A 20718-nucleotide genomic window follows, 5' to 3' on the forward strand; every position below is an offset into this window, starting at 1 on the left:
AGGTACGGGACGTGCAAAGGGATACCTGCATTCAGAGCTCTGCTTTACAGCTTCATTGGTTTGTCTCTGAGCAACGGACAGAGAAAGATTAGTGTTGTTGCAGGGAAAAGCCGCTCAATTCATATGGTTTAAAGCAAATCAGGATCAAAGCAGGTTATTGATTTATTAATGACAAGTAATTAACTGGCAATCAGTGAACTATACATCCAGGGTCAGTATCAGCAGCACAACCATGATACAACACACTTACAAAATGTAAAGAAACACTTGCAAATTCAAGAAAGGCCTTCCATAAGTAACCCCAAAAAGTTTTAACCCCATGCCCTCCCACCACATCCACCCCACGCGAGGGTGAAGAGGGACTCTGCAAGGCCACATACCCCACCTGGCGGTGCAGGTCCCCACGCGTGGTGCCCCGGACCATCAGTCCGCTCACAGCATCCCTGGGGAAGAGGAGACACTGCCTGGTCTTGATGGAGGTGGAGATGTGCATGGGGGTAAGCGAGTGCAGGCTCCCCAAAAAGGGTGACAGAACTTTGCAGGAGCTTAAAGCCCGGCAAAGGAAAAGTTACATTCGGCAAACACACGCGGAGTTTTATAGGACAGCCCCCGAGCTGCTGGCTTTGAAGAGCCGACCTCCAACCAAGTTATAAAAGTTGATTTGCTGCGCTGCCCCAGGATGGGAACATCAGAAGGATCGGTAGGTAGATGCAAAATTAACCCTTTCTATGAAGTCAACTGCTGGAATACAAGGAGGAAATATTTGTAGACCGATACAGGTATCCACAATCACCTAAGAAAACAGGCAACACTGGGAGATGTGTAAGCCTGTAACTGAAATAATCATAGAATCATAGAATAGAATCATAGAATTGTTGAGGTTGGAAGGGACCTTTAAGATCATCGAGTCCAACCTTTAGCCTACCCTGACAAGAGCCACTTCTAAACCATGTCCCTAAGTGCCCCATCTACCCTTTTTTTAAACACCTCCAGGGATGGTGAATCCACCACCTCCCTGGGCAGCCTATTCCAATGTTTAATAACCCTTTCAGTGAAAAAATGTTTCCTAATATCCAATCTAAACCTCCCCTGACGTAACTTGAACCCGTTTCCCCTCGTCCTATCACTTGTCACCAGGGAGAAGAGGTCAGCCCCCATCTCTCTACAACCTCCTTTCAGGTAGTTGTAGAGGGTGATAAGGTCTCCCCTCAGCCTCCTCTTCTCCAGGCTAAACAACCCCAGCTCCCTCAGTCGTTCTTCATAAGGTTTGTCCTCCAGACCCCTCACCAGCTTTGTAGCCCTTCTCTGGACACGCTCCAACACCTCAATGTCCCTCTTGTAGCGAGGGGCCCAAAACTGAACGCAGTACTCGAGGTGGGGCCTCACCAGTGCCGAGTACAGGGGGATGATCACTTCCCTAGTCTGGCTCACCACACTATTCCTGATCACCCTTGCAAACTATGTTTTTTAAAGTTTTGTTCCAGCCGTGGACAGAAGCAGTAATGATCAGACAGGCTTCCTAATCCAAACCAGCTGGCCCTGCTGGGTGAGTGTGCACGGCACCCTGTGTGGGACACCCCAATGCCACCTCAAAAGAACAAGAGGCACAGGGCCAAGCGCCTGAAGGCATGCCCAAAGGAGAACCCAGGAAGGCAGCAATGCTGCAGGTAGGTTTGTGTCCATGGCTCAGGGAATCGTGGGCCCGGGGCAGGAGTAACCGTCGTGCCCATATCTTGACTATACAAGTTATTAAGGCTTTCACTCGCATCGTCACTGCTATTCTTTAGATAGACAGGCAACAGAGTACTCTGCCTGCAAACCACAACCTTTTGCCTTTCAGTTTATAGTGAAAGCACTTTTGGTTTAAGACAACATATCTGTATTAGTACTAAAAGTGTATTTCAGTGAAACATTTAGTAATATTTACACTAGAAGTTCACCAACAGATAGTGCTGCATCTCTTTACGTATGGAGCAAAGGGTTGACTTGCAACAGACTGCTATTTTGATAAGAATACCTTCTGCTTAGGAACTATTCTTAAGTTTATTTTTCAAGCGTTATTCCAGATCCATGTTATGAAATGTTTATATGTGCACTTAGGAGCATGGTTATGGTATAGCTGTAAAAGCAAAAAAAAAAAAAAAAAAAAAAACCACCCACCCCACAGCTGGTGTCTTTTCGCATACTTAAAACGTCAGAAAGGATTTGCAGCTCTCTCACCCGCGGGCTGTGCGAAGTGAACCCTCACAACAGGGGGTTGCTGCTAAAGTGCCCGCATCCCCCCCACCACCCAGCGCCTCCCGTGGTGCGGCCTCCGCACCACCCGCACTCACAGGGCAGCCCAAGAAACCCACAGGGAAGCAGAGTGGGTCTGGCACCTTAAGGATGTGACAGGAGATGTTCCCGTGACAATAAAAAGCACTCCTAGGTGCACCTCCAACCGTAAATCATTTTCCAAATCGCTCCTGGCTTTTTTAATTTCTTTCATTTGGAGGATTTATAGCGTGCTGACGTGCCAGAATGTTTATTCCATAGGCCGCCCGTCACGTAGTGCCCCATTTGCAAGGTACCAGGCTTCAGTCTGCGTTAATCTAAACCTCTGCAATGATCATCTGCGGTTCCTAATAAATGACTGATAACTCTGTGTGTAACTCTCGCAGTGATTAAAGTTAACATCGGTACAGAGTGCAGGCTGTTTCAGCCGTTTTTTGACGGCTATTTGCCATTCTTCCTTTTTAGTATTGCCATCACTGAAACAAAAAGCTTCTTGTTTGAAAATTATTTATGGAGTGTTGCAGAGCTTTATAAGATTTTCATACACCACTTTGCGAGCTGGTATCCTTTTGGATTAGAGTGTACTCTCAATTTCAGTCCATGGATGAGAACGACTTGATTTCTTTTCATAGTTTGCAGCTCCAGAAATGTCCATGAATATGTATCGCATCTTTTGACATTCCTTTGTGCTGGCTTTTGGGGAAGGCTGTGCAGAATCAGGGAAGTTAAAAATGGAGTGGACCCATTAGACCATCCAGCCCGCCTGCCTCCCCACACAGGCTTGAGCTTTCTGAACGTCGCTGTCTCATATTTGGTCGGGTCCCAGCTGAGGGGCTTCTGCTGCTTCCCTGGTGGGCTACCAAACAGCCTCGTCTAACTACTTACACAAGGACTTGTTGTTACTCACCCTAAATTTCCCACTTGTTATTTTTGCCTGGTGCAAATCTGATACGATCCCCGTATTTTGCATCAAATCATTCTCCGTGGCTGGAATTCACACTTACCTCCAGCAACATGCTATTGCCCGTTTGCATTAGGGCATGTGGGGGCACTAGCCAGGAACCACCACACATCGCAGTGAGTGCTGTGCGAAAACAGAACCAAAAAATCAATCCCTGCCTCAATGAGTTAATTGCTTGGATGAATTAAATTTACAACATGCACGACAAGAAACAAGGAATAAACACTGAGGTCTGGAGGGCAAAGCATTTCAAAGGTACAAAACACTAAGTACTGAGGTTGCCTGTGCCACTGCATCTCAACCTTTGTAAATGCTGCGTTCAGTGACAATGTTGGTCCCTGATCCATCTGTCTGTCTCTCTCTCTTCCAGCCATTCCCAAAATTAAATTCAGGGACGGGAGATTAGGACTGTGAACCATTTTCTTTTGGTCTCAGTAATCCTCCTCTCCTGAGGAAGCACTGTGTTTCTGGCAGTTTCACTCCCGTTCTTTTTGCCCGGATCACCTCGCTCTCGCTGCCAGTTCTTGCTTCTGGTCTTCTGAGGCATCTCTCCCCCCCACCCCAAGCCTGTCCTTCCACTTTCCCTGCTCCCACCGCCTCTCCCAGTTTCCTTTATTTCTCCAGCCTGTGCCAGTGTCTCTCACCCCCTCCAGTCTAGCTTTTGCCCGCCGGTGGAATTACACTCCTCCTGCTGGCACCACGCTGTGTACTAACACCACGAAAGGCAGGTGCCGAGGATCGGGACCATTCTCCAACTTGCTACAGGTTCATGCTCTGAAATGTGGGAATTTCACAGAGCTCAATTGCCGAAGTTTCTCGGTGTGGGCTGAAACCCCCCAGCCCACTCCGTATTTTTATTCAGCTTTATTTTCTGACTCTTTTTTAGAAGAAAGTTCAGCGGAGGAAGACATGTACTTAGAAAATTTCAGTCCAAGCAATTAGCTCGCCAACGCCACAATTGGAGCATAATGGAGAATATAACATTTATGACTCCTAAAAGTGTTAGAAACTCGTAACTTTTGCCTAGAATAAGCATAGTTTCTAAGGAAGGATTTAAAGCTCTACTTGTGCTTTGCTCATGCACTTCACTACTCTTCTCTGAAAACATACCCTATTGACCAATTACTCTGTGTTCAAACACACAAGCAGCAATTAACTTACTCATCTGCCTCACCTGTCACACGTGTATTTAAAATTCTGTCTTAGTATCTCGGCACTTCTTAATCTCATCAGCAAAACCCAAAGCACTGATGTATTCTGAGGCACCGCGCATTTTTTTTCCTCTCCATGCGTTGCACCAGTTTTACACCCCATTGAGTTGAGGAGAGCTATACAGCGGGAAATTAGGCCCAAAGTACATATACAGGTTGAAATCTGTTTCTAAAACACTGTAACACACTGCTCTGCAGCCCTCTAATGGAGAAAATGGCAGACACGTTCAGCAAAATGAAATGAAATTAACGCTTAACAAAGAAATTTCCCCTGGAGGAGGCAGCTCTGAAAACACACGCTCAATTAAGAGCGGACAGATATTTTCCTGCAGTTGAAGTGACTTTTATTTATGCATTTATTTGTTTATTCAGAGCAGAAGGTCAGGAGTTTTCTTTTCAGCGAGGAGCAGGGGTTGGGGGGGGTTGAAGGAAATTATATTGGCGGGAAGAGCCCAGGTGAAACCTCCTGGAGACCTCGGCCTCCCCACCTTCGCTGGGGAAGTCGCTGCTGCTGGGGACATCCCTGCTTCTCTGCTGTGTCTGCGAGAGACAGCCCCTGGGCAGAGGTGGTGTGTGTCCAGGGTGTGCCCTCTCATACCTAGCGATCGTCTCTGAATATGTTACACGTTGCTAATACCGTCTCATCTGAGTGCAGTCTAACGCAATACATTTAACGAGTAGGGTACTCATGCACCCGTTTCACCCCGACCGGCTGCGTGGAAGTTGCTTCGGGCTACGCCTGCTCTTTCGTCTCCGGCAAATCCTAACCCAGCGCAACGCCAAGCTGCTCCTGCTCGGCAGCGGTTCTCATTAGGGCTCTGTTTTGGGATCTTCCTTGGCATTTTCAGGACAAGCTTAAGAAAAGTTTCAGAAATTACGAAACAGCTTTGCCTTCAGTCTGCTGGGGATACCTTTTAGGATGCCTTTTACTTCTGTCTCAGCTGCCTCCTCCTTAGCATAAGTGTCTGAAAGAAATAGGAGTTGTGGGAATTCGCTCAAGGTAAGATAATGGTAGGGAAAAGTAACGGCATTTTTCTCAAACAGTGTAGGAAAATGCCTGCTCTGGATCGCGTCGAGTTGTTCGAGTATGTTGGACATTCTCGTTGTAACGGTAGCCAAAGATATCTGTCATTTCTGACTCTTCCTGTAAGCTGAGGCATTAGTCACAGACAGCTCTGCCTTTTTTTTTAAACCTCCATCTCACACTCAGGAATAAAGGAGGAAACCATATAAAAATTATTCTCATTCATTTCATTAGCTCATCTGAACAAGCCAAACGACCCATGCTAGCTCGCCAAGAAACGTAGTAGTTCGAAGTCCAGCCACGGCACATCTTCAGGGTATTTATTTGAAGCTCCTTGAGCTTTAAACAGGTGAAGGGCAGGTCACTTTTCAGACCACGAATTTTCGGGAGCCATTCTGAAGCACGTTTAGCAGAAGAGACCTGGGATGACACTCTTTCACAGAGTGGCACCGGTATTTTTGTGAGTGCTTGCCATCTCCAAGGATGAGCGTGGACTGGCTGCCATGGGGGGAAAAATACCTGTTTGTGTAGATGTTCCCACTCTGCTGTCATCAAACACTGAAACAGCCTGTTTAAAAGTGCTGAAGAAACTAGAACGAAGTCCCTGGTGCCTAGATCTATAGTTAGAGGGGCATTACGGGATGATGCGATCCTACCAGATTGCAGGGTTTATTTTTTTACAACATTAGAGGACTCGTCAACCCTGAAGGGACTCGGGGAGGGAGGATGGAGAGGATGAAACCACCTGGATGTGCAGCACTGCAGGTTTAAAGCTCCAAGTCCCAGGGCTTGGCGCACACAGTGCATCTGTTTAACATCCTTGCTGCTTCTGGGCTTCACCGTGAGAATTGCTCCAGCACCACGCGCCAGAGCATCCCCCCTGCGCTCGCATTAGGCTTCTCTTAACGTTCAGAGGGAAACAACAAAAGTTCCCCTTTTCCTTTACAGCTCTTTCACTTTCCGCCTAATGAAGGTGGAATATAAAATGTTGAAGGAAAAAGCAGTTTTTCCCCTACAGTAGAATTTTCTTTTCAGTTATTTTTAATCTGACATCTGTTTTAACATGCACTCACACACTACATTTATTTTAATTTTTTCCCTCCCCTGTGTTTTATTATTTACCTCCTGTTCCAAAGAGATCACAAAAGATTACACTTCTGTGAAGCAGTAACAGCGGTGGTGATAATCCCTCTTACTTCTCACAACTTCTCTTTTTACCCCTCTGTTTTTCCTTTATCTACATCTTCCTATCACTGTCCTCCCAGAGGCCTCGTTACAGCCGCCATCAGATGGGGTGATGGCGCATTCACGGGGGGTTTTTTTGGAATTGGACAGATTTGGGCTAACTAGAAGACAAAGCACTTCTTGTTCAGAGCCTGGATAGTCATTCTTTGCTCTGGTTCAATTCATGCCTTTAAATAAGTTAAAGCTAGAAATCATGCTCTGGGTCAGCCGGTACCTGTACTTTGAAGAAAGCCCAAGGCTCTGCTAAAGGCAGCAGAACGCAGCCAACGCTGAGACGTGCCAGCCTTCAGCCAGCCTTCTGACACGATGCCGGCTGAATGTTTCATTTCCCCTGGAAATGAAGATAACATCCTTAATCAACTTACGTGTAATTAAATTAAAACATGGAGAATATGCATTCTCCAGCTTCTCCTCAGAAGCTGGTCGCTCAGCTCTGAGCATTAGGGTGGGGGGAAAAAAAAAACAAAGAGTTCTCGATGGATCAGTAATCGCTACAGACAGTTTTAGCACCTTCCTGTCCCCAGGGCAACCTCTCAGGCAGTAGGAGCACGGGACGGTTCCTGCAGGATGGGAAGCCTTGGCAGGCTCCTCCATCAACCCACTTGCTCTCCAGCTTGTGACAGTGGCAGGGACCCCTAACCCGCGGGATTGCCAAACCAGCCTTGTCACTGGCCTCGGCCCAGACGTAGGAAGTGAACTGGTTGCCTGGTTTGCTCGTTCGCTTGTTTGTTATGACTAGTAAATAGGTGAGAACTCATGTAAGTCTTTGAATAAAACCAGAGCTTGTGCTATTATTGACATGGAAAAATCAGCTTATAAAGCTTTCCCTTGTTTTTCTGGGCAAACCATCATCCATTTTGGGGTTTGGTTTTATACGATGCTGTACTGTATGGAGATGATGCTATTCTCCACCAGCTGAGCCTGCAAAGCTCTTTCCGCTACTCCTCCCATAGAGAAAGCAAGACTTAAAAAAACAAGTGTAGTTAACTCCAGCATGGCCTCCTCAGTTTGTTAACATTCTTTTAAAAATCCTTTGTTTTCATCTCAGCTAAGGAAGCAATTCAAAATTGATGCTTTTACAATTCAGTGTTTTCAAACACTCCCTGTGATCTCGGAGATCTGAAACTGTTACGCTTCAAGAAAGCTTTGCTTCCAGAAGGCCATATTTTCTGTTATTTCCAAGAATTAGCAATCCACAAGATGTCCCCGGTGCTCATGACAGAGCCATTTAAAATCACTAGACTCATTAGGAATGGCTGGAGCATCTTGTTGGCACTCCTTCATTGCATCAATGTTAAATTTCTTTAAAGGATATTAAAACAACTTCGTGACACTTTCTCTTGGTAAATGGTTACTGTAGGTCCTCACAGAAGGGGAAGGATCTGTAAATTGTCTACAACAGAGGAAGGTCACTACAATATAGCTGGTTGGGACCTGATGGTCACCCATCACTTGCTTACTCTTGCTTTTATGGGGTGTGACCTTTCTTGATGCTTCTTTCTTCCTAAGTCTTACCAACTCTTAATTTAGCACAGGTCTGGCTTTCTGGGATTTTAATAAAAGTAGTCAATCAGTAATTTTACCTTTGCATATTCAGAATCCTCTTAACCTTGGTTGCCCCCTATTAAATAAGGACTGACCAGATGGACAATTCTCCGTCCTTCTCTCCTGGGCAGGTTACATCTAATTAAAAGCAGTTCCCTCCTCCTACTCCTACTGCACACACTACACATCATCCAGATGTCAGCACTGGTAATTTCAGCAAAAGCTCACCAAGATTTGGATAAAACTTGCTGTTGTTGTTTTGCGGGGTTTTTGTCCCCCCAGGGGAGGGAGGCAGGGAGCCAAAGTTCCAACTGAGCAAAATAAAATTAAAAGCAGATCCGTTTTTTCTGTCTCAGTAGTATGTGCTATGGTATATAATGCATGTTCCCTGCTTCAGAAAGGAAATGAAAGAATGAACTTATATGACTGATGAAATAAAGATATCAAAGTATTACTTGCCCCAGCTGATATGTACACTTCACATGTAATTACTATTTAATATCTTTGTTTCCTACGAACCAGAAAAAAAGCTTAGCCTCTCTCCCAATTCCCCCTTCTTGTAAACAAGTTGATGCAGAATCTTCTAGATTTGTAGTTTCTACTTGACTTTCTTCTTGAATTTATTCTCTTCTTTGCAAAGTAATGTGGTCTACAAAATGAAGCTATTTAAAATCCTAAATGAATAAGTGTTATAAAAATAATAAATTAGTATACAAGACTGACTTGCACAAAACATATGTTATACTCTGAAATATATTTAGACAGGAGCGCATAATTGCCTGCTCCTTTTCTAATGGCCTGAAGCACAGCGCTAAATCTGAACTTTTCCCAAAAAGTCTACGCAGCGATGGAGCGTCACTCCCTCCCTGGTTCCTGACTGAGTTCAGGTCCCCATCGCCTTTCACGTGCTGCCCGCAGGAGTGACAACCAGCTGCAGCAATAAATCTCAACCACCCCCTGACCACGGGAACTAAATAGCAGCAAACGTCCGTCAGCAATGGGGAAGATGGAAGAGAGGGCAGTGGAAGTGTTGGTCAGGATGAAGGGCAGCGGAAGTGTTGGTCAGGATGAAGGGCAGCGAGCCTAGAAGACCACACCGTGGGCGCTTCCAGTTCCCCGTGGGTGGGGGCATAGGCCCTGCCACGCCAGTCTCCAACCTGAGCTCAAAACTCATGTTACTCCCTGTACCCCCTGTGTTTGGCTCTCTCACGGGCTACTGGAATAAGCCCAGTGACACTTCTGGACCCACAGCAGGAAGCCAGGAGCCCCACTCCAGCTCGGCCCATGGCCCTCAGCACCTCCCTGAGCTAAACTGCAGGAGTTCCAGTCTCCAGCCCGGCCTCTGGGATGGACCTCGGACCTGCGCTCTTGGTAGCTGTCTCCTGGATGGGCCACCTTGGACATGCGTTGTTGTATGTCTCCAGCCTGGTCCCCTGCTGCTCCTGATGGGACTATGGGCCCACGTTCATTCCCTCGCATCGCCTAGGGCTGTCAACAGGCCAGTACCTGGCTGGTACGAGCAGCTTCTGTAGGAGGAGTGAAAGACGAGGCTCTGGGTCATGTTGGGGGTCCACAACCACAGATACTATGAATACAACCCACTTGAGTCACAGAGAAGTTAACAAAGACAACCTGTCACTCTGTAACACTGAGCCTTCTGCTTATCCCTTGAAAAAAACCCACCCTTAAACCAGAATCATCTTTATTTGAATGCATTTACACATTCTGTTACTTTTCCATTGTTTCTTTTTTTTTTTTTTCCCCCAAAAAACTACAGTTTTCAACAGGAAAAATGTTTAAGTTACTTTCCGATCCAGCTTCTCCCAAAACACTGGTTGGCTTGGAGCTGCACACCATTTCACATCAGTGAGTTTGTAATCTTCATGGAAAAGGGAAGTGGCTATCTTCAACTTTTCAGGAAGCCAAACCTCTCCCTCCACAAATGGAGCCTGTTCCCTCTGAAGCGAAGTAACCAGCAGCAGCCCATGTCCACATGAAAACGAAGGGGGGCTGACAACAGAAATACAGTAATTCCTCCTGACAAATTCATTAATTGACACGTAGTTCCCATGGAAACAGTGAGGTTGTTCTGAGAGGTACTCATGTTAAATAGTTAGACGGCAAAGTTGGACCTTCATTAATTTTAAGGAACTACACGGAGTCCTTCACCTAGAGACTAAAGCATCTCCAAAAAATAGCTTCTATCTTCACCCTAAATGTCCAAAAGACAACCAACAATGAAAAACTGTGCTTTGCAAGTGAGGTGAATCTTTCTGCTATGAAAGGATTGAAATACTCTCTTAACATTTACACAGCTAGAGCTAAACTGGGAGGGCATGGCAGAGGGTCAACCTGGCAAGCACCTGGTGGGAGCTGACTTCGTAAAATGGGCTCTGTATTCCTGAAAACTCAGCAGCAGAATTTTCCTGTAAATACACGAACAGGCACTGGATTCTTCCTTCAAGAAAATGGCAGTGAAATCAGAAGGAAAACCCATGGCAAAAAAGGCTACTTTCCAGGAAAACAGACATGTGAAAATATAGTCACAGCTCAGCCTCATTTTCTGTGTTGAGACCTAAACCAGAAAAAGGCCGAGCGCCTTGCGTTAACTACTTCCTGGGAAATTAAGGCCTATTTTTAGTGCATATAGGGATTTTGCTTTCTGTATATGTTGTTTCTCTGATATATGTTTTTCCCCATTCAGCTTTCCTATCTGTCCAAGGTGTTTTATAGACACTAGTGATTCAGGTGGTATAACCAGACAAATAACAGAGTTATTATCTTTATGAAACACAGATCTCTTTGTAATAAATGTACCTTGTAGCTTGATTTACAGCAAAATCCTCCTCCTCTTACTTCCCTGATGAGACCTACTTAAGTCAGTGAGACTAGTCATGATGATAAGATAATTAAGTTTTTAGTACAACTCTGGTTAGTGAGCAGAATGCAGTTCTGAAATAATGAATTTACTAGCTCCAGTCTAATATTCAAAAGGTGTTGATGATTTTGGTATTATTCTTAGTGCGCCCAGAGAAAAGTACCTTTTACATTAAAGCTGTAAACCCTGTAAAGGACAAAATTCAAATCACCTTTTAAATTAAAGAATTGCTTTTAGAACGGCAAAGTTGAAGTTCAGCCAGCATAGCAGTGACACCTGCAAACTGACAGTCAAAGCCCCCTACATTAAAATGGAAAGATTTGCATGAATGTGTTCTAAAATGACAGGAGACAGCAATGGGAGCTTCTAAGCAAGTTAGACTAAAATTTTAAGAGTGAAATGCCTAAAAATAGGCCGCTGAATGCATAGTTAGGCACCTATATAGATGCTGCTTGATTTTCAGTTGTTCTGATCACCCAGAGCTCCCATTAACTTCAGGAGCAACTGTGGATACTCAGCTGTTCTAGAAATCAAGCCACCTTTATTCAAGGGTCTAAATATGGATGTCTGTACCCAAGTTTGGGGCAAAAAAATACCAAAAAAAAAAAAGACTTTTTTTGCTACAGAGACATTTTATAAAAGAAAGTAATAGCCAAGTTTCGTTTTCTCAGGTTACAATGCTTGAAACTGAATCAACATAACAATTAATAGTGCAACACGTCTGTGGCAGAAGATTTTGTCTGAGGTGAGTGGAAAGCTATTCCAAGATCTGTAGTTCTTAATTAGCAATCTGAAACATTCCATAGATATTTCATATTCTGTGACTGCAAAGTGTTACCAGGCCACCTAAATCTTTTTCATAGTATTTCAGTGTTGCCATTAATAAGCTTTTCAGGCTGGTCTGAGGAAGACTTTGCAAGATTAACTTTGCAAATCTGTAAGTATTAACTATTTAACTATTTCAGAATTACCATTTTTTCTGCTTTTGGATCAAGTACAACCAGCAGACTTGAGCATATTTTTAAATACTATAAAATATGAAGAAGGGAGAATTAGGTCTTTAATTCTATCATATGTACTTGGTTGTCAGAAGACTTCTGAATGCTGTTTGCTTAAAGACCTCTTTTGTAAAAGTAATCCTGAGTTGATTTTGTGTCTAAGCCATTGCCAGGTCATGCTGACGTGCGTAAGAGCCAGTCACGTGATAGAAAATCTGCAAGAAAAACAGAAAATTTATGATGGAATTATATACGACTATAAATCTGAAACTGTCAAGGAAGTAACAAATTAAAGGCATGCCAGATGAAGATGATGGATATTTGTTTGTGTATGTGTGGGTGCGTGCATAAAATATGATGTAATATACCTTTATAGCCTTGTTTATAGGATCTGAACTACGGGCTCTTGCTGCTTTGCTTGGAAAAAAAGTAAGAAGCAAAGACTCTTGTTGCTTTTAACTAAGCTTTCAAAAAAAGCCAGGTAGAAGACAATGCTTTACACTCACTGTAATCTGATTTTGACAATTTCAGTATTCTTTTGTGATATTCAAAGTATCCCAAATTGCTTATGCTTTTATATGGCTTGTTTCAAACTATTCTTTTACCTGTCCTGTCTTGGAGGTGGGGGAGTGCTCTCCCCATTTTCTACGTTTGTTTGGGTCTTTTTAAATATCTGTTTATTTCATTGAATATAATGATTGGGACGTTTTATCTTACGTGTCTTTAGATGGCACAGCATAGCAGAGTTTTAGTCATGACTGGGGCATTTCTGCAATCCCTGGCAGATAACAGGATGCCAACCTTAAAAAATCAGAAGAAATCGTGCGACACAATCGCTGGCTGTGTTGTAAGACTCAGCAGCAATGGCAGTGGCAACAAGAAAGCTCATGCTGCTGTGTCATAACCAGGGACATAATTTTAGGTCAAGAGTGAGGCAGAGGCAGCCTGGCAATGAAGCAAGCCAGTATTTTTCTCATTGCAGGAGTGAGCCAGGGGTTTTCAACCGTCATGAATATTCACCTGACATCTCTCAGCTGTTCTATATTTCTTAAGACATGTCAGTATTTCAGTTGCTAGGAAAGGTGGGAAAGGGAACAGACTGGTGCTTTTTTTCTCCACTAAATCCCCTACATCTCATGTTCTCCCACCAGCAGCAACAGCACGAGGACTCTCAGACTTTTTTCTTTGTTAAAGCTAATATCACCTCATCTCCTGGGTTTAATGAACATGGGAGTGAAGTTCAGCAGCCCTAGTGGTTTAGTAGTTCCTATGACACCACACTGTACCCTCCGGGGCTGATACCCTGCGTCACTGAGGTAGATCACGGGTAGATAGGTCAGAACCCTTCTTCCCACCGGGAACTACACATTGACACTGCACCTCATACACTCTTTGTCTGCCAGGAAACACAGCGACCAGCCTGTGTCACTGCACAGAAATAAAAGCAATTAGAAAAATGAGGCTTTGTAGGAGTCAATTGCTTTTTTCCCCCCAGAAAATAATCAATATGTAAAACCTTCTCTACCGGCAGTACCACATGTAGGATGAGATGTGACTTTCTCCACAGCATGAAAATACATTGTGAACAGTTGCGACCCAGTGACACAAAGGGTCTCTGAGATATTCTGAGGGTCAGCTGAACTGGGAACAGCTAGGAGTGCAGGGGAGCGCACTACCACACATTTGCAAAAGTCTCCATAGAGTCACACCACATCGCAAACCTGGCCAAGGCAATCGCCAGCTGCTGGAATACCAGAGTCCCAGATGTCTGTAATAACAGGCCAAATTTAAAGAAATACTGGGCTGGAAGTGAACCTGTCATTAATAATGAATTAGATGTATGTTCTATTATCTTTTAAACAGCACCAAAAAGCACATTCTGCAAAAACAGTAAGCCAGCACATTTAGAAAGATTACTTTTTCTCTCCACCAAGCTGAAAACGATTAACAACTAACCTGTTTCTCAATGTCTTCCAGCAAACTACTGGCACCCAGGCGGAAGAGCTCTGGTGTTAGCCATTCCACTCCCAGTTCCTCCTTCACCAGCATAAGCCAAGTAATAGCGTCTTTTGCTGTCCGAATGCCCCCAGCAGGTTTAAATCCAACCTTTATAGAGAAAAAAAAGAAGTGCAACACACATTTTCATTCATCAGCAACCCTAGAAGAGCAATCAGCATTTGTACACCTGCAGTCTCAAAGTGCCTGTGGTGTATGTAACAACTCTACTCAGTAAGTATCTGACTCCACGCAGTATAAACTCTGGATGAGTGCTGAGAGCTATCAAGCCTCAACCATCACTGCAAAAGGTAACATTTTCCTCCTAAGGGACCACAACTGAGGGAGTAACACTTCTGACCCCAGTGCACTTTCTCAGCAGCTGGGTTTGAGGTCTAATGGGAGTACTTTGCCTAAGGACATGTCAGGCCAAGGGACTGAGGCAGGACCTGGAATATCTGCGTACCACCTACTGCCCATGTCACAATCTAATTCCAAATATATAACAACAAACATACATGCAATAACATAACACCAAAGATGCTGAAATAAAGCACGAGGCAGCTGACTCATATGGGAAGCAGTGGGAGATGGCTGTGATTTATAAAAAGCCTGTACACCACAGTTGTACATTATTGGGTTATACATGATTCAAACCTACCAGAGGGTTAATTTTCACTAAAATTTTACAAATGGGAATTAAATTGGGTCTGTCTTTACCGAAATTTGAAAGTTTTGTGCTTCACAGGAACTGCAAAACTTCTCTGCCACATGCTGGATAAGCTTTCAGTCACTTGATGTGAGATACATGTCATATTTGGTCAGGTGAACTGCCATGTATGTAGAGGTACACACATCAAAAAAACCTGCCTTGGAGGCAAAGCACATCTTGAATCCCATGAACGACCTGCTGTGCAGAGCCAGCACTGAGGTGACTTGGCATGCACCCCTAATGCCAGTCTTTTGGTTACGTGCCATTTAAACGCATCTCAATCTGAGACAGAGCTTGTGAGACGCAGCTATCAAATCCCTCATCAAAAATTTCGTCACCTGCATTAGCCAAAATGTTGGCCTGCAGCAGCTTATTAAGCTCTTGAAAAACAAGGAGAATTAGGAAAAAGTGTTTGTGCATCAAAAAAAAAAATATTAAATTTGAACAATCTTCACGGCAGCACATGATTCTTTCTACATTTCCTTCATTTCCTTCCTGTCAGCCCCCTTCCGCAACAATTATCATTCTGATTTCTGTATATACATTCCTGAAACCTCACTGCATTGAGGATTTCTTTGTAACTTACGGATGTAATACTGGAATCAAAAAGTATCTGTTTTTAAATGTGTTTGGTAATTTTTTTTACAGTGATTTCAGGACAAGCAAACACAGAATAAATCCTTCTCTCACACTAAAGCATTGTGATAACAGCATATTTCCAACAAGATTGTAAAGAACAATAACTGAAAAAGCTTGATAAATCCAAAACACGAAGACTGTATTTTTGTGGATGGACGGATGGATGCATGAGTGTATGCATACATCTGTTAACATTAGATTTCCAAAAGGAATTTAAACGACAGCAACTGGAAAAGTATCTTCTAGACAAAAAATTAAAATGGTGGGAATGTGTTTTCCCTCAGGAAGTGAAATTCTAATGAAATTCAAATTTAGGTTTCTTCCTAGAAATATTACAGCTCTTTGAGATAATCTGTGGCAAAACCAAGTAAAATAGAGTTAATAAGAGAACTAAAAACACCATGCAGAATTCCTTTCCCTTTTAGCAAATTCTGAAAGCTCTTTTCTTTGCAAAAAAGCTGACAAAGACAAGCCTGTCCTCTCCTCCATTTACCAGCTTTCCAAACGGCACATCTGACTGCCACAAAAATGCAGAAAGGAAGGGGGGTTGGAATTTAATTCAAGAGCAGTACAAAGTCCAGCTACCACTTTCCTGCTGTTTCACAGCATTTCATTATTTTGCTTAATAAGTTCATCTCCTCAAGAATTTTCTCTTCACCTTATATTATTAAAAGTAATAAGTTTTTCTGGATTGGGGGTTTTCCCAACAGAAAAACCAATTTATGTATGTCCTTCAATAATGACAGGAAAAGATTATTTCCCATTATATTGCACACTTTTCATATCACCACCACAGCTTATCATTCAATAAATGTTACTCTGCAACTTGTTCCTTTCCTCGAAGAAGTTTAATTTCTGTATTAACCTGTTTTTCCCAGCCAACGCCTTGCTAGAAAGCATCCCTACAGCAGCAAAATTAGTTTGTTAAAGAAACCATTTAGAAATCTCTTGTCACCGATAATATTGTCTTCAGTTAATAAAAGCACATAAAGTCAGTTTACATCTAATTCACTGACACACACATGCAGACAGACATAAGCACTCATTCTTAATAACACATTTTATACCATGAATGCATCCTTTTAAAGCAAAAGGTGAATTTAACATTTATATCCAATTATAGGTACAAAGCTGTGTTAATGCAGCAGAGCCCAATCTCTGGCACACAGCTCGCGTAAGCAGCGCTGGTGCCAAGGTGAGTCACCTGGCCCCAGGGACCTGCCTTGGGTTGGCAGCAGCGATGATGCTCCCACAGCAGGAAGACTATCGGAGCTGCTCCAGTTGTTGTGTGTCAGAGAGATGCAGGCTGGGGAAGGGAGGAGTGAGGACAGCCCAGGGATCCACACTGGCCTCATCTAGATGACTACAGAGAGCAGACGGACACGTCTAACCTGCTGTCACATGCTCCTCAAGCTCCAACAGCCCCTGAAGCCACCTCAGCCCCTATCCCGCTGCTCATCCCACGTCCTAACACCATACCCCTGCAGAAGGGATAGAAGGGGTGAGCTGGAGATGATGGAAGAATGACCCAGAAATGGGGAGAGGGTCTTAGCTAGAGATACGGTTATCTTTCCCGAGGCTGCAGGTGAGGACAAAGCCCACTGCTGAACACCAGCACCAGATCTAATTGGCAGCCGCCACTTGCCCATGGAAAAAGGAGGGGAGAGACGGCTTAAGCCTTCCTGGATAACCTCTGCTTTCTCACTGCTTCAGCGCAAGGATGGATGCATGGATAGTTCATCACTGGCTCTGCCATACGCTTCCCCCTGCTCCTTGCCTCCACTGACTTCACTTGACAATGACCTGATGGATAAACGTGTACCAGGACACAATGTTCTTCTGGCCCCTGTCCCTCTCTCTCTCCCTCCATCCCAGATAACAGGATCCAACTGGATCTGCCCTCTTGCCCCCTTGGAAAGCCCCTCTGGGCAAGGGAGGAAAAAGTAGAATTTATCCCTTGGGTTGCCAGAACAAAGCCAAAACATACAGTTGTGTACACTGGACAGGTTCTCAATGGCTATAAATTTGTATAGCTCCACTGAGGTTTACGGGAGTATGCCAGTCACTGTCAGCTTCAGATTTACCCTGTTATTAATGGAAATGACCATTTAAATACCTTAAAGGGTGAAACAAAACCCAAACCCAAACGCAGCAGGGGATGCATCAAGATTGCATGAGCTTTTATGGAACGAAGTGACAGGTATTCAAGGGAGTAAAGCCAAAAGCTTTCTTTTACTTCTAAAAAAAGTATACAAATATCAGCAAATCAAATGAGGAATACAAGACGGAAGTCACATGACCCATTGCTCTCAGAGCCACAGAAGCTAATGTATGTGGATTTTTATGTTCTGCATTTTGAAACTATTACAGCCTTATTTCCTTCTCAGTGAGCCTGTTTGGTTAATTTTTATAAAGGTAGTGAGAATTACCTTGTTGCCAGTTTGCCAGTAGAATTCTTTAATGGCTCGCATCATGACTACTCCAACTGGAAAGGTCGCGTTTTCCACCTCCTTTCCTGTAGACGTCTTTATAAAATCAGAACCTGAAAGGAAGCAGAAAGTTTTATGGTAGTTTTAGAACAAGAGCCACTCTGCACATACATAGTTCACACCATCCAAAGACGTCCTCATGTTTCACAGCAACTATGAAGCATTCCTTTACACGTACGTCCCTGTGGTGTCGGTGCTAAGCTTGCTCTGGTTCGAGACTAGAGCAGGAGGATAATCCCACCCGGTTTCAGAGCAAGACAGACATCTCAGTGGCTAAATGAACATCCCAGCTCTTAATTCTTTGCTCTAGCTATCAGACTAACAATCTCTTCAGGACAGTCCAATATAACAAATGTTCCTGTACGGACACTGAATATATGTGTATATATACATTAATAGGAATGTGTCTGACTAACTACAACAATGGAAATTATTTCCTCTGAAAAATTTTGCATATAAATCAACATTTTAGTATTTACACAAGGATCTTCCTGAATAGAAACAATTTTCATCATTTTCTTTAATTTAACTTTGCATCTATTTAGTCTCACATTTGACAGACTAGTATTGCATCTCCCGCAGCTATTTAAAGTGAAAGGAAAGAAATCCCACGTGTACTTATGAAACCAGCTGTGTAATATTGTAAACAGCAGAAAAACTCCCTTCTCATGCATTTTGTGATTGCAACATTGCAAATTACTATACTTAAAGGACGGTCTGATACAATGCAGTAAAAAAGGTCAAAACATCTGTGTTATTTGAAGAAGCAGAAGTTATCCTTGGCCTATTTTTTTCTGGTCTTTCACTTCTGAACAATATTCCCCACTGCCTGTCCTGAATACTTGTGCATTCTTGCTGTTCTGGGTTGGCTTAAAAAAAATCCTGCAGCACAATATAACAAAAAGCTAAGAAACTAACAAAAAAAAATTGCCTTGCAGTGTATGAACCTTCATTGACACAATACAATGACAAAACTTCTTTAATTGCATTAGGGCGCACTTCATCCCTGGGAACCTACTTCTTAGAAAAGGTGTACTGTGGGATCATTAATTATCAAAAGTAATCGGGAGGAGGAATAATTCAAACATCGTGTAGTAGTGCATCATCCACTTAAGTCAATTGGCACTGCATCTGCTTCCACTTCAAATTTGGCTTAGGGTCCATTTTGTCTCTTATTTGAATGATGATGCCTCTACAACATCCCCTAGAGTAAGCCGGGAAGTTTCACTACTGGCTCAAGCCAAAGAGTTGCCTAGACTACATTTTGACGGTGCACTGCGGCACACTCCAGAGACTTCCTGACGAAGGTTGGCAGGCAGCTAGGTCTCAGCCTGGTAGGAAGTTAAGACAAAGCCAGGCATGTCTCTGCATCCCGTGATTTAAACTTAATCGAACGGTTTCACTAACACTGTGTCTCATAAGACCACGGTTTTCTCTGTAGGCTTCCTGTCTAGGCACTAACTCAGCCCGTTGGTGATTAAATTGCACCCTCCTATGACAATTCCCACTCTAAAGAGAAACAGTTATTTGTAAAAAAAGTTCTAACTCCAGAGAAAAGTGCGATGAACAAAAGAGGCAATTAACAGTTGATTGAGCTTTGCAAAGAACGGAGGACATATGAGAGACAATTGAGCTACATATTTCAGAACTAATCCCATCCAGAGAGACACTATGGACATCTGATAGTCACATTAAAACAAGTAACAGTGGAAGTGAAACTTCAACAGCACCAAATTATATTTTTAATTTCCCTTTCGAAACGTAGCACTTAAAGTCCTTCAGCGCAATACTTTTCATTTTTTCTAGTATAAGGTAAGTCAAAGCTTTTATAAGTCTTATAATTACAAGTCTCTATGGTACAGTTTCATTAAAAACTTTCATTAAACAACAGCTGCCCTTGTATATGGTCTTCTAATCAATTTGGTCAAACAGAATGACTTCTAATCAGCTGTTGATAAAAATAGAAGATGAAATTTTAATTCTAATAGATTAACCACAAACTCAAGATAGTCTTCAAAATCCATCTAGCTCTATTCTCCAGTGGATTTAACGACTATTCAGCAACTCATTACTAAATAGAACAAGATGAACATTTTCCAGTTCATTAAAGAAATGTACTATGTATTTTTGCATTGTCCTCATGATTCGTTACAGGGAGTCTTAATTACAAGATAATGGATAATGGTTATTAAATGCAGACTCCAGTAATGAAGCTCTATTCATTTGCGAGCCTCAGAGACTGCAAAGAGGGGAAAATAAAATTACTAGCTTCAAAAGATTAACGGATCAAATTATTATTCAATTTTGAAAATCTCATTCAGACTTCATAGAAACAAGAAGAGATTAAAAACTAGTATTAGTACAAAAGTAGTGCATTTATATATTTATTTTTAAATAATATCTTAAGGCTATTACCAGAATAATCAGCTTTAGATGTGATTATTAGACAAACATACAGCCAATTTAGTAGCATCCTCTAACAATGAAAACAATACATTTTTATTTCCTGAACAAATTCTATTTATGACACAAGAGCTTACTAGCAGGATTGCATGCAGCCCCTTGCAGAAGACAGAAGATGCACGCTAGCAGAGAGCACCACAATGGGAGGTGCTATTAATGTTTGGATTTCAGGAGTGAGAAGGGGGATTTTAAAAATCAACCACTGCCGCAAAAAGCACCTCATTAAGTAGACTTTATGCCAGCCTTGTAATAATAAGGCAGTTTCACCAAGTCTATTTCTTATT

At 42.9% G+C, this 20718-nt stretch overlaps 1 protein-coding gene and 1 pseudogene across 1 annotated transcript in view; both read right to left on the reverse strand.

Moving 5' to 3' along the window:
* Positions 1 to 385: 385 nt before the first annotated feature.
* LOC128907942 (uncharacterized) lies at positions 386 to 9739 on the reverse strand (annotated as a pseudogene).
* A 245-nt stretch (positions 9740 to 9984) lies between these two features.
* DERA (deoxyribose-phosphate aldolase) overlaps positions 9985 to 20718 on the reverse strand; it is a 56039-nt gene continuing 45305 nt past the window's right edge. The window contains exons 7-9 of the mRNA XM_054187922.1: positions 17912 to 18024; positions 14093 to 14242; positions 9985 to 12351 (exon numbers count right to left, since the gene is read on the reverse strand). Coding sequence (XP_054043897.1) covers positions 12295 to 12351; positions 14093 to 14242; positions 17912 to 18024 — 320 coding nt within the window. The 3' untranslated portion in view covers positions 9985 to 12294. The remainder of the gene's footprint in view (positions 12352 to 14092; positions 14243 to 17911; positions 18025 to 20718) is intronic.

This window comes from Rissa tridactyla, chromosome 1 (genome assembly GCF_028500815.1).
Source record: "Rissa tridactyla isolate bRisTri1 chromosome 1, bRisTri1.patW.cur.20221130, whole genome shotgun sequence".
In the NCBI taxonomy this organism is placed as follows: domain Eukaryota; kingdom Metazoa; phylum Chordata; class Aves; order Charadriiformes; family Laridae; genus Rissa; species Rissa tridactyla.